Source organism: Penicillium citrinum (assembly GCF_028827155.1).
Source record: "Penicillium citrinum strain IBT 23319 chromosome Unknown utg000004l:1.0-2404223.0:1.0-2405248.0, whole genome shotgun sequence".
NCBI classification, from domain to species: domain Eukaryota; kingdom Fungi; phylum Ascomycota; class Eurotiomycetes; order Eurotiales; family Aspergillaceae; genus Penicillium; species Penicillium citrinum.
Window position 1 is genome coordinate 135485 of NW_026622689.1, and position 12576 is coordinate 148060.

The 12576-nt window shown below is 47.4% G+C and overlaps 7 protein-coding genes across 7 annotated transcripts; 5 read left to right on the forward strand and 2 right to left on the reverse strand.

Moving 5' to 3' along the window:
* Positions 1-401: 401 nt before the first annotated feature.
* Positions 402-752, forward strand: N7469_005010 (uncharacterized protein; the record flags this gene model as incomplete). The annotated part of the gene is made up of 2 exons (XM_056643930.1): positions 402-467; positions 543-752. The coding sequence occupies 2 exons, from the start codon at positions 402-404 to the stop codon at positions 750-752; spliced, it is 276 nt and encodes a 91-aa protein (XP_056500744.1).
* A 32-nt stretch (positions 753-784) lies between these two features.
* N7469_005011 (uncharacterized protein) lies at positions 785-1084 on the forward strand (the record flags this gene model as incomplete). Its single annotated transcript, XM_056643931.1, has 1 exon — positions 785-1084. One exon carries the CDS (start codon positions 785-787, stop codon positions 1082-1084), a length of 300 nt encoding a protein of 99 aa, XP_056500745.1.
* Positions 1085-1376: 292 nt separating this feature from the next.
* On the reverse strand, positions 1377-2723 carry N7469_005012 (glycosylphosphatidylinositol-alpha 1,4 mannosyltransferase I; the record flags this gene model as incomplete). The annotated part of the gene is made up of 2 exons (XM_056643932.1): positions 1377-1670; positions 1728-2723. The coding sequence occupies 2 exons, from the start codon at positions 2721-2723 to the stop codon at positions 1377-1379; spliced, it is 1290 nt and encodes a 429-aa protein (XP_056500746.1).
* Positions 2724-3357: 634 nt separating this feature from the next.
* N7469_005013 (uncharacterized protein) lies at positions 3358-5812 on the reverse strand (the record flags this gene model as incomplete). Its single annotated transcript, XM_056643933.1, has 3 exons — positions 3358-4350; positions 4408-5527; positions 5583-5812. The coding sequence occupies 3 exons, from the start codon at positions 5810-5812 to the stop codon at positions 3358-3360; spliced, it is 2343 nt and encodes a 780-aa protein (XP_056500747.1).
* A 2304-nt stretch (positions 5813-8116) lies between these two features.
* Positions 8117-10040, forward strand: N7469_005014 (glycoside hydrolase family 2 protein; the record flags this gene model as incomplete). Its single annotated transcript, XM_056643934.1, has 4 exons — positions 8117-8238; positions 8303-9259; positions 9309-9739; positions 9799-10040. The coding sequence occupies 4 exons, from the start codon at positions 8117-8119 to the stop codon at positions 10038-10040; spliced, it is 1752 nt and encodes a 583-aa protein (XP_056500748.1).
* Positions 10041-10127: 87 nt separating this feature from the next.
* On the forward strand, positions 10128-10886 carry N7469_005015 (Glycoside hydrolase family 2 N-terminal; the record flags this gene model as incomplete). The annotated part of the gene is made up of 1 exon (XM_056643935.1): positions 10128-10886. One exon carries the CDS (start codon positions 10128-10130, stop codon positions 10884-10886), a length of 759 nt encoding a protein of 252 aa, XP_056500749.1.
* A 317-nt stretch (positions 10887-11203) lies between these two features.
* N7469_005016 (zinc-dependent alcohol dehydrogenase) lies at positions 11204-12408 on the forward strand (the record flags this gene model as incomplete). The annotated part of the gene is made up of 3 exons (XM_056643936.1): positions 11204-11349; positions 11408-12135; positions 12218-12408. 3 exons carry the CDS (start codon positions 11204-11206, stop codon positions 12406-12408), a joined length of 1065 nt encoding a protein of 354 aa, XP_056500750.1.
* Positions 12409-12576: the final 168 nt, after the last annotated feature.

Genomic DNA, 12576 nt, shown 5'->3' on the forward strand with positions numbered 1-12576 from the left:
TACACCGACATGAAAACTTTCGTGAACATCAAAGCCCCCGGCTCAACAGTGTCACAACAAGGGCCAGACAGATAAGCTGCTTGAACGTATGTATTTTGTTAATTGTCAGAGAATAAAAGCTAATCTAGAAACTTTTAACGCCTAGACTTATGCCGGACCAGTAGATTCAAGAGCTCTACCCGTTCAAATCATTCCTGGATCGGTTCGTGAGGTCAAATCGACCATCTGTAAAAGGTGCACTGTTGGACGATGGCGTCAAACTTGACGTGGAGGCTTTGAATGGAAGCCAAACGGGGGATTCTTTTCGTCCTGACAAAGCAGCCTTTTTCGCTGGGCCTTGCATCCATGGAACAGATATGGCGCGGTTCATATCGAAAGTGTGTCCAAGGGTCGACCTTTACATGGCACGTCCCGACGATTTCAGAACACAAGAAAACCAGATCTTTACCACATCGTCTGCTTGTGAAGTAAGTAAAGTTTTTTATATGACTCCTTCTATTGTGCACCGGATCCTATTATGATTGTGCTAACATGTCCTTAAGGCTTTGGAGTGGGTGGAGAAAATGCAAATAGACGTTGTCTCAATGAGTTCGAGCTTTGAATTGAAACTGGAAAGGCCAGAACATGAACGTTTCAAGACGATTGTCCAAAGAATAGTCTCAGCTGGAAAGCCTATCATATTTGCCTCCTTACCGGATATGAGTTCTGCCACGAAAACTTCTACCTATGCACCAGTGGATATTCAGGAGTAATCGCAATTAGCTCCGCAACAGTCTACGGCAGGATGGCAGAGGAAAACATTTTCGCAAACCCGGAATTCCTACTTCCAGTCGAAGACCTTCCCGTCGAGGGTATGGACAAGCCAGTTAGCGGGAGTTTATATGCCACGGCTTATGCCGCCGGGCTTGCGGCGTTGGTATTATATTTCCTTGAAGTGCACCTTAAACTCGAGCGTAGCGACAAAGAAGTTGTACCTGGAAAGGTAAAGACTCTTGAAAGCCGTTTGGAAAAAGCTCGAACTACAGATGGAATGAGAGCGATTTTTCGAGCGCTCAGCCGCGAGCTCGGCACTTCCGAGAAGTAGAAGCTTTTCGTCCGGCCGGCTCAGATTTTCAACAGCCTCAGAGAAGAGTTCGCTGAGCTACAGGACGAAGCACGAAGGCAGATGGATATGATTGCGTCAAAGCTTCAGATTGATGATTGAATATTGTAGGAAGTTTGGGTTGGGATTGTTGAAAATTGGGGTGTCGGAGATAAAACATAGGGGATCGGTGTGCGTCCTTATTGATGGAAAGCATCGAACCCGTGTCGGGGTATCTATTAAAATAAGAATAGAGCTAAACAATGAAACAACATGACTCAGTATCATATAGCACTCAATTTTCCCAGTGTACCTTTTTAGCCAAGGCAATAGGATCTCCATTAAATCCACAATCGTGAACAATGATGCCAAGAATCCAGATATTGATTGCGAAAAAGGACAGCGATGCAAGGAAAAGACCCGGCACAAAAGAAGAAAGACCGAGAAATTCCAAGTTAAAACCTTGCCAAAGCCAAAGAGCCTGGCCAATAACCCAAAGGACGGCGGCTGAAATACCAACCGCTGGCTTGCGCATCAATGAAGAAGTCGGCAGATAAAATGGCAAGAGAATAAGGTACCACAGGAAGTACTTGAATCGGATTAGAAAGGGTTACTATCAAATAATTCCAGTGGGTTTGATACATACCTGACTGGTGCACACTTTGTTGAAAGTGACAAATGCAAATGTCTGAGCAAGCATCGCAGTACCCAGATTCTTCTTTGCCAACGCTAAAGGTAAGGCAACAACAGATAGTAATAGCTGAGGTAGGAAAGCGAGAGCTTCAAAATGGTATCCAGCGGCACCCGTTGAAGTAAGATACAGCAGAGTGCTGTACGGCGAGAAATTATGACGGTGGTCGATGCGAGTAAGATGGTGGAAGAAAGTGTGTTGGAGAAACGGCACGCCGTACTGGACATACATGATGCCATTTAGAACAACAAATGTCCCCAGAGCCGAAAGAGTAAGACGAACTCTAGAATGTGTCACGAATTCCATAGCGCGGGTAAAAAGGTCAACATCCGGTTTCGAAGCCGGAGCCCCATCTCGCTGAGCATCCCACCACCAGATGATAGAGGCCCCATAAATGAAGGGGTAGATCTTGAAATGAACAGCAAGCCCCAGGATACTACCAGCTAGTATAGGTCGCTTGGTAAGAGTTGCCCACAAAAGTGCAGCAACAAGAACACCTAGCAATCCTTCGGAACTACCGCGCGTACTGATATTAGCCACCATGGGATTCCACAGCCAAACAGAAGCAACATATTTCAATGCTTTGACGGTAGTCATGCGATAGACACGACGCAGAAGCTGAATTACAAGCCAGCCAGCCAGGACATCCGCGAAAGCAAAAAGAATCTTGCCGAAAGCGAACGCAATAGTTGACCAAGGGGCTGAACCTTGCCAGGCAGTTGGGAGAAGCATCCATGCCAGTAGGGGAGTGTATCGATAGGTATCGCGTGAATATGGTGATTCCCCATTCGAGACATAGCGAGAAGCATCCGTGAATACCATGTAATCGATATCAGTATACTTCACAGCAGAATTGGCATCTTGCCAGCCACCGTAGACGAGTAGGCCGATGCGAAGAAGACACGCGCCAATCAGGACGCGGTTGACTGTAAAAACCGCCGATGAAGGCATTCTGACTATATAAAGCCCACTAGTTGTTGCAAAGAGGTGGAGGTGAGATTAAGTGGATTTGTGACACCATGCAAGACGATGATATCTGTTCTTTTACGGACAATAAAGTGGGTCGACATGAACCGAGAAACGAACAAGTTAGTAGTGGCTGAGGTGACATAGACGTCTCAAATAATGATCAAGAAAGATGAATTTAAGAACAAGAACTGCCTCAATTGGCCTCGTCCCCAAAAAGCCGCTGTTTGTCGCGGATGTTTACACGTTTATGTTTTTTTGAAGCCGCGCGACGTCGCTGCCGTTGGATGACTAAGCATTTCTAAGAAGGGAAAGACGGAGTGCCTCTTTGAGCAAGGTGGATGCCGCTTTAAAACTCACAATTGTACAGCAGAGAAAATTGGAAAATCGGAACAGAAGATGGAGATCATGCAAGAAGAAAAGAATATTGACAGGCTATCTTGATTTAAGTTATATTTTTATACAATTGAAGATCGGATATGCTGCGTTGCTTCATTACCCGGCTAAACTTACACGACATGACAATCCAAACCGATGACCATGGACCAAACGAGAAACCAAACACAATATAAACATGCAGAAGCAAAATGACGAAGGAGTGACATGAGAGGGTACGTCGTCAATAATATAGTGGTGCATTAACAAAGTAAGAATCCGGCATTGGCTCAAAGTAAGGATGAGTCCCGAACTTAGGCCCTTTATCATTGTCTGGGGTCAACAACGCCATGGCTTCGGTACGCGAGTCAATATCCGATAGACCTGGCCATGGGTTTGAATTGTCACTCCAACTGAGGTACTCCCACAGGTATTGGCCGGACTCATCCACAAAGGGAGTCGACAATGAATCTGTAAGCCCATTCTCACCAGGGGATATTCCCATGCGGTTCGCATCCGTGTTGGAGAAAATATTGTTACCGGTCATATCTTGACCGGCGGAGAAGGCATTAGTAGGCAAAGAGCCAGATGTAGTGCTAGCGGACGCTAGGTCTTGATTGCGCTTGCTAGCTTCGTATATGCGGGCAAGGGCATCAAGAGAACGCTTGGCCGTGTGACCATATGTGAGCATCCGTGAAAGTGTAGACATTGCAGTTTCTACTTGTGCCTGACAGGACTCGATGGTCGCACGAGGATCATCGGAGGTGGGATCGTTGAGGAAAAGGCCAAGCAGAGGGACTAAGCAAGCCTGGAATGTCCACCAGACAGCATTCCACCCACAAAGCTGATTGAGTTGAGCGGTAGCAGCAATGTTCTGAATGGAAATTTCGGCAACTTCACGACACTTTTCAATTGCAGTACGTTCCTCGGCACGGAGGGCAATGTAGGGAACCCGTCTCATGGCATAGCTGAGCAGCGTGGGTCGATAAAGAAGTATGCGTTGGTTATAATAGCGCCACCGCATAACTGTGCGAACAGTGCTTATTGACTCTGTACATGGCTCATGATCTTTCAAAATGGGAGGGAGATTGTCCCACCATTCCAAGAGCTGCGCGTCTGCGTGCGACATTTCCTGGTGTTTCACGAGAGGAGCGGCAGCAAGAGATTCTTGTATTTGAGTCGCGATCTTGGTGAAGCGGATATTTTCAACGAGTGGAAGTACCTCCAAAGCATTTTCCTGTCACACATGAGCCTGCTACTCCATACAATCGGGGAGGGAAAAGTATATACATACCATATCTCTGCAGTTTGGTGGTTTGACGGTAATGTTGGGTCCAAAGCGACCTAAGCTTGGCCTGCCGAGAGTCATGCCTCCCCAGGTATCCATAACAAAAAGTGACCACCAGACACGTCGTTTGAGGTTCATCGATGCCAGTTTGGCTGGGGTGGGCATTTGTCGTCCCTCGGCGAATTCCTTATGCAGGCCCAGTCCGGCAGCCATGCGTAAAGCGGCGCCCATCAAAGAGTATGCGAGGTTAGGCTGGCTGATATAATGACAATACCAGCCACCAACGAGACCTAAAGCCTGTATTGTCTCCAGGTGAGAGCTACCAAGTGAGCTCAGACTCAAATGACTCTTGCAACGCAGAAAGTAGGTTTGGTGTGTTGAGTCATCGGGGGTTGAAGCGGCCACGCAACCCAAAGCCAGCACAATATTTAGAAGCGCAAGCCAGCGATCATCTTTCCGGCGTCCTGATATATATGTTTCGCGGAAGTGCTGCTCATCGATCAGAGGTGCAAATGCTTGAAAGTACATGAAATATGAATCTAGCATCTGCATCTCCGTTGGGGGAATCGACGGGTGGGAGGATGTCGTAGCTTGATGATGTGACCAACCATTATGGGTGTCAAATTCAAGACCAATCTGGTCATTGGGATCTGTGGGTGGCGTTCTATTGAAGTATGAAACGCACCCTGGGTCAAGCCAAACGATGACCTTGAGTATAGCGTGAATGGATGACACGCCCAGGTAGGATGAAGGAAGCCTGGAAGAAAGAGAGAGCGCATTCACATCATCCGAGACACCTTCGATCAAGTCGCTGGAACTAGTGTTGCGACTGTCTTCAATCTCCTCCGGCATAGTCTGAAGTGCCTCGAGGTTATCGTCCTCGTTCGAGAGTGGAGACACATGGGCTTCGACTGAAACAGAAGTGGCTGGAGAAGCAGGGTGTGGTGCAGCTGGACCTTGAGTGCAGGGTAAAGAAGTCAAGGATGCGTAGTTCCCTATCAGCTCTAGGAGCTTCTCCCGTGGCAGATTTACGAGAGACTCAGGTGGAACATTAGGGAATAATTTCCCTAGTATGTTTCTATACTCGTCTAGTGTCGTTGACAATTTCTCGACATGGCTTTCATGACTGTTCAGTTATGATCTTGGAGATATATTGGTTTTTTTTCTCTGGAAAGACTTACCGTCTGGAGGGACGAGGATCCGAATACTGACACTGGTCCGACTTCTTATACCATCGGCAAGCTTCGCATGGCTTCTCACCGTCACACTTGATCTTGCGGTGCCTGCATGATGTACATGCACGTAGAGTGGTTACTCGTCGACTTACAGATTCTCGACGCTCTGTTGGTGGTCGATTTCGAGCAGGTGATGCTGCTCCCGGATTTTCGAAGCCTTCAAATGTATGAAACATGTTTACGACAGTCACACAGTACTGCCGAGTGCAGTCACATAATTTGGATGGCCAAGATATAGATGGAAAGTCCAGGAGGTACTATCCAAAGTGGGGACCTGTCGTATGACGAGAAGTTGTGGGCAACAATTAATTGATCCACAGAGTGACACGATGTTGTAATCTTGATATATGGATATTTGATCAGGACAGTGACGTCTTGGTCATGAAGGATGGTAGATCATTTCGCCACAAAATTTCTCGTAGATGAGAGTCCTGGGGGAAATGGAAGAAGAAAAGGAAGTTGAACAGATATGATTTTCAATGAAAGGGCCAGTGCGGGCCGACGGACAACTAAAACAAAAATGAAATAGTCTTATAGAATAGCCTGATCCGCCTAAAGGCCAATCTCCCCGCATTTCCAGAGAACGCACGCTCGTTTGGCGAGTCCGGGGATCCGAAAGTCTCGCTTATTGGGTGGTATGCATACTCTTTGGCCAGTCACTGCCTCAAGAAGCCTGCATTTAATATCGCGAAGTATGGTACAGGTGATGCGAGCGATTTTCAGCGCTTAGAAAGATGGCATTTGAAGGTCGAAAACCCGTGATGTGAACCAGACCCATTGCAGTGGAGAGTATTGTCTATATAAAATCACTGCCGTTCAACTAAGGAATACCGACATATCGACCGCAGGGTTCTAATACCCGGCGTTGAATGAATCCCGAGGGGCAGCGGTGTAGAGAAGACCAGGAATGCAGAATGCAGCCATGGAATCCGCCCAACGCTGATGGCGACGCGCCGGTGTGATTAGGGCCAGGATTGAGGCAGATTACGGTTGCAGCGTACTCCCCCACGCGCCACAACGTCGAAGTTCATGTGCCAAATGGCTCCTGGTAATTCTCCAAGGCAGTGGATACGTAATTTTCCCGGGCTACAAGGGGTCGTCGGAGATGAACTGGTTTGAAGGTACACAAGTGGGATGAGACGGAGTCCGAATTGCAAGGAGGGTGATCGTTCCGGGGAATTGCTGCATAGAATATTTCTTAAGATCCAGGGTCTTCCTCCGGGATCATATTCGAGAACATCTCATCCGGCCCATCGGCAAAAGTATCCAGCCTAGGAGGATTTCCTGCAGGGTCCCTACGGTACAGGAGGCTTGGGTAGTATGGATATTGAGGGTGTACATACATCATAGTATAAGCCTTGTATCAATGTAGAAAACCAAAATTTGGCGAAATGGGGCCTGTTGATGTTTGACATAAATCCCTCCAATCGTATCCATGGGCTTGTCGGACGCTATGTCCATTTTTAGCCAAGGCCCCGAGATGGAATTTGGGTGTAGCGCATACATAGTACATTCATTTCGAATGCCGAGCTGCACCGCATCGGAGATTCATCCGGCAAAGTATTCAAGAAGCAAGTTGCGGAGACCAAGTCAATACTGAAGACTAGAACATGGGGTTGCAGGACTTGATTTCTTGCAGAACTGCGGGGAAGACCAGCTTCTGCTGCACGAGGCGAGTTGAATGATTTCAGTGCCAAGCGTGGACCGCATGTCCCTGTCAAAGTCAACAATTGATCCTTGTTGAAATTCTGGGGTTAGGGATGTTATTGGCTCGGTTAGAGGGATTGGCTGAATCAATGAATTAGCGTTGAGATTAGTGGTTTCAGCGGAGTCAAAGACCAGCATTGACAGGCATGCCTTTCATCGATGCGAATCTCCCGTTCGAAGTTCGATGAAATTCTTCTCATAGGACTTAGCACAAATAAAGTTACAGCCGGTGAGAGAACAGGGGGCAGGCTGTGACTCGTGTTCAAAATGATGACTGGTCATAAAGTATGGAATGCGAACACGTTGTAGACAGCTAGTACGGAAGAAGCAGCTGGGCGGAGCTGAGTCCGTGTCGGAAGGAGTAAAGGATTGCCAGGCAGCCTCAATCAGGAGATTCCCAAGGCAAACGGCCAAACTGGCAAGGTCTTCTTCAATGGAGTAATCTACCTCTATGAATCTCACTGGATGATAAACTTTGTGCCCGAAAGTTCAGGCAGGAAGAGGATGAAGTGACGCGAAATTTGCTGCCTTGTGGCCTGCAATAGTCACGTGGTGGTCACATGATTCCGGGTCCTCCGCGTTGAAAAAGGAAGTTACGAGTGGGGGTGCTTATCGATAAGCGGTTCCACCTTCCCCGGCTGCTCCAAGAGTAAACGATTTAAACATTCTTGCGGAACTTTTTAGGGCTTGCGGTTTATTTCGTCTATATCAATTCTTCATTTTAGCCAAAGTGAAATATAGGAATTGATTGAAAGGCTCAGTACAAGTTCACAATGTCTCTTGCTCGCCATTCGCTCGCCACAGGCTGGTCCTTTCGCGATCGTGAATCTGATGAATGGCTGCCAGTCCCCGCAGTGCCGTCCTTGGTGCAGCAAGATCTAATTCATAATAAAAAGTATGTCTCGAAAACCACACCCAAATGTTGGCTATCCTGTGTTGTTGCTAACATCAATTTCAAGGTTAGAGGATCCTTTTATCGGATTCAATGAGCTCGATGCCCGTTGGACAAACGAAAAAGCATGGGTCTATCGCAAGACTTTCCAGAGACCAACAATCATCGACGGGGCCGTCGTAGACTTGGTCATGGATGGATTGGATACATTTGCCACTGTCAAGATCAATGGGGAGGTAATATTGACCAGCGATAACATGTTTCTCGGTCATCGTGTCAACATTACAAAGGCACTCGCTGCAGAGGGCGAAAATACCCTTGAGATTGAATTTGACTGTGCTCTCCTCAAAGCTCGTGAGATACGTAATCAGCATCCTGAGCATAAATGGGTTGGATTCAATGGTGACCCGTCTCGCTTGGCCGTCCGCAAGGCGCAATACCATTGGGGATGGGATTGGGGCCCTGTGTTGATGACCGCCGGGATTTGGCGCCCCATTTTACTGGAAGTCTATACAGCACGAATTTCGGACCTCTGGCCACAGACCACACTATCAGAAGACCACCAGACGGCAGAGGTAAAGACCCTCGCATCTATAGAAAGCCCAAATGAAGGGGACTGGACCGCTCGATTCAGCCTTAGCCTGCATGGTAAAGAGATTGCTAGCCAAGATATTCCAGCCTCTGGAAACTGTACTGTTGATACTTCTTTTCGCGTTAACCGTCCTGAGCTTTGGTGGCCCCATGGGTACGGTGAACAATCCCTATATGAAGTTTCTGTCACTTTGTTGGGGCAGGGTGACCAGTCTGTGGACAAGAAATCTAAGAAGTTTGGGATCCGCACGGCCGAGATCATACAGCAGCCAGACAAGCACGGAAAATCATTTTACTTTCGTATTAACGGGCAGGATATCTTCTGTGGGGGCTCATGCTGGATTCCAGCTGACAGCATCCTCACTAATATTAGCACCGATCGATATCGGAAATGGATCGAGTTGATGGTCGCCGGGCGACAGAACATGATTCGGTAGGTAAATCTGCATCCCGTGATTTGGAATAATCTAACAAGTCTCTAGTGTTTGGGGTGGTGGCATATATGAAGATGACGCTTTCTACGAGACATGCGATGAATTCGGCGTTATGGTATGGCAAGATTTCATGTTTGGCTGTGGTAACTACCCGACATGGCCCGAGATACTGGAATCAATTCAGAGAGAAACCATCTACAATGTCAAGCGCCTGCGTCATCATCCCTCGATCGTTATATACGTTGGCAACAACGAGGACTACCAGGTTCAAGAATCCGAAGGCTTAACCTACAATTACGAGGACAAAGACCCCCAGAGTTGGCTAAAGACAGATTTTCCTGCTCGATATATATATGAGAAACTACTTCCTGAGGTAGTGGCAGAATACTGCCCAAGCACATTTTACCATCCTGGTAGCCCATGGGGCGATGGCAAAATCTCATCAGACCCGACCGTTGGTGACATGCATCAGTGGAATGGTAAGCCTCTGCTAGTACCCTGGCTTTTATACACAGAGGTCAAAAATTAATGAAACCAGTGTGGCATGGTACTCAAGAGAAATATCAAATATTCGACACGTTGGGTGGGCGCTTCAACAGCGAGTTCGGCATGGAGGCTTTCCCACATTTATCGACTATTGAGCATTTCGTTCAGGACAAGAATAACTTATTTCCACAATCGCATGTCATCGACTTTCACAACAAGGCCGATGGCCACGAAAGAAGACTGGCAACTTATCTGGTGGAGAATGTTCGATCTGCTACTGATCTTGGAGTATGAAGTCTTTCTTCCCCCATCGTCGACTCCGAATACTGACAAAACCAGACTTATATTTTCCACACCCAAATCATTCAAGCTGAAACCATGATGTTCGGGTACCGAGGTTGGCGACGACAATGGGGCGACGAGCGACACTGTGGTGGTGCGCTCTTGTGGCAACTGAACGACTGCTGGCCAACGATCTCGTGGGCCATCGTGGATTACTTCTTGAACCCGAAACCGGCATTCTACGCAGTTCGAAGAGTCCTGAACCCAATTGCAGTGGGAGTGCGACGAGAGCATCACGACTGGAGTATCGCCCATGCTCAGCCGCCGAAAACCAGCAAATACGAACTTTGGATCGCCAGCAGCAAACCGCAACTTATCAGTGGTGCCATTGAACTTCGTTTCTTATCTGTGAACACAGGAAAAGAGATGCGACCATCCATTCTTCACAAGAATATCGAGATTTTGCCAAACGGGACAACTAACATTATTACCGACGGGGTCTTGGATCATGTAGCCGATCCCGAGCCGATTGTCCTCGCCGCCCGCCTGTGGGTTGAGGATGACATTGTTGCACGGGACGTAGACTGGCCTCAGCCATTCAAATATTTGAACTTTTCTGATCGTCGGCTTGAGGTTGAAGCGAAGACCTTAGAGTCTGGTAAGACTCGCGTCGTCTTCCGCGCGCAGAAGCCTGTCAAGGGGTTAGTGTTGGAGGAGCAAGTCGGAGTTCGACTAAACGATAATGCCCTGGATATCGTGCCAGGCGACGAGCAAGAGATTCTTGTTGACGGATTGGAGGGACGAGCTCTGAAGTATCGCTATCTAGGGATCGATGGTGCCAGGGAGATATCCGTATAGTTATTCTCAACGTCAGCCAATTTGAGATCAGCACTGGCGATCGCGCAGCTCAAAGTTCATTAAAATGATCCCTTAATTTCCAAGTAAACTAAACATTATTGACTGTTGTGGTTTGGGATAATAAAAACACATGAGTATCCATGTTATAGTTGGATTAGGGTTATCCGAGGATCTGTCGTTGGCCGATGCGACGGCAATGAAATTCGGCAGTCCGTCCCGCAGTTCTATATTCCCCGGAGATCTTGATTCCAAACTCCACAACCACCAGGGTTCTCATCACATTTCTCATACTGCAAGTAAGACTAGATATTATTGAGATGCCCGCGGACGTTCCCCACACTCAGAAAGCCTTTGTGGTTCAAGACCCGGGCGAGAACTACACCATTGTCCTGCAAGACAACATTCCAGTCTCCGAGCCCGGGCCTGGCGAGATCTTGATAAAACTAGAATGCACAGGCCTCTGGTAGTAAACTATTCTCTTCTATAGATCCCGAGAGACTGACCTTGCTGACATTGTGCAGCCACTCAGAAGTCCGCGCTGTTCTAGGATGGGGTGTTTACAATCCCATTATTGGACATGAAGGCGTCGGCACCGTCACCAAAGTGGGCCAAGGCGTGAATAACACTTCACTGGGCCAAAGAGTTGGTTTGAAGTGGCTATACAACGCCTGTACAGAATGCAGCATTTGCCAACGCGGATTGGCCCATCACTGTCCCAAGCAACTCAACACAAGTCGCAACGTCCCAGGGACAATACAGCAATATGCCATCGCGGATGCCCGCTTCGTCACACCAATTCCGGAGGCCCTCAAATCCGAAATTGCTGCACCTCTACTTTGTGCAGGTTTAACTATGTCTGGAGCTCTGGCTCATCTAGACAGCGTCCTTCAGCCTGGCGACTGGGTTGTCATATCCGGTTCGGGCGGTGGTCTAGGCCACGTCGGCGTGCAGATTGCTTCGAGGATTAAGAACTACCGCGTTATTTCAATTGACTCCGGCGACGAAAAGAAGGAAATCAGTCTGCTGTCCGGCGCAGAGAAGTTTATTGACTTCAAGACCGATGACGTTCCCGCGCGTGTCATGGAGTTAACTGGAGAAGGCGCTCACGCGACCATTGTTGTTCCTGGTACAAAGGAAGCATTCGCAATGGCTCCAGCTGTCGTTCGAAACCTCGGGACAATAGTTAATGTTGGGTTACCGAGGAATGATATTGAGATTCCAATTTCCGCAACAGTTTGTGCAGCTCGAGGTGAGTTCATGGTTTGTCTTCACAGCAATACAATTGTTGTATTTTGACTGTAGATATATATGCAAAATCTGACTATCAATAGGTATCACAATTCAGGGATCTTCAATTGGAACAGAAGAGCAAATGGTTGAGCTGTTACAGTATGCCTCACAAGGTATCATTACACCTTTCATCGAGGTTTTCGAGTTCTCTAAAGTACCTGAGCTGATTCATGGACTCGTCCATGATGAGATCAAGGGAAGGGCTGTTGTTACTCTTCCCCAGAATCTATAAACTCTGTCAACTGTAAGAATTAAAACCACCCACTTGGGTTAATAAAACTATCTAAAAAAAAAAAAACCTTTATTTTTTGGGAAAAGTAGGTACTTTCTCTTTATTCACTGAATGAAACACCGAAGAATATCTTTTTATGTAAGTATCATATAAAAAGATATAGATATA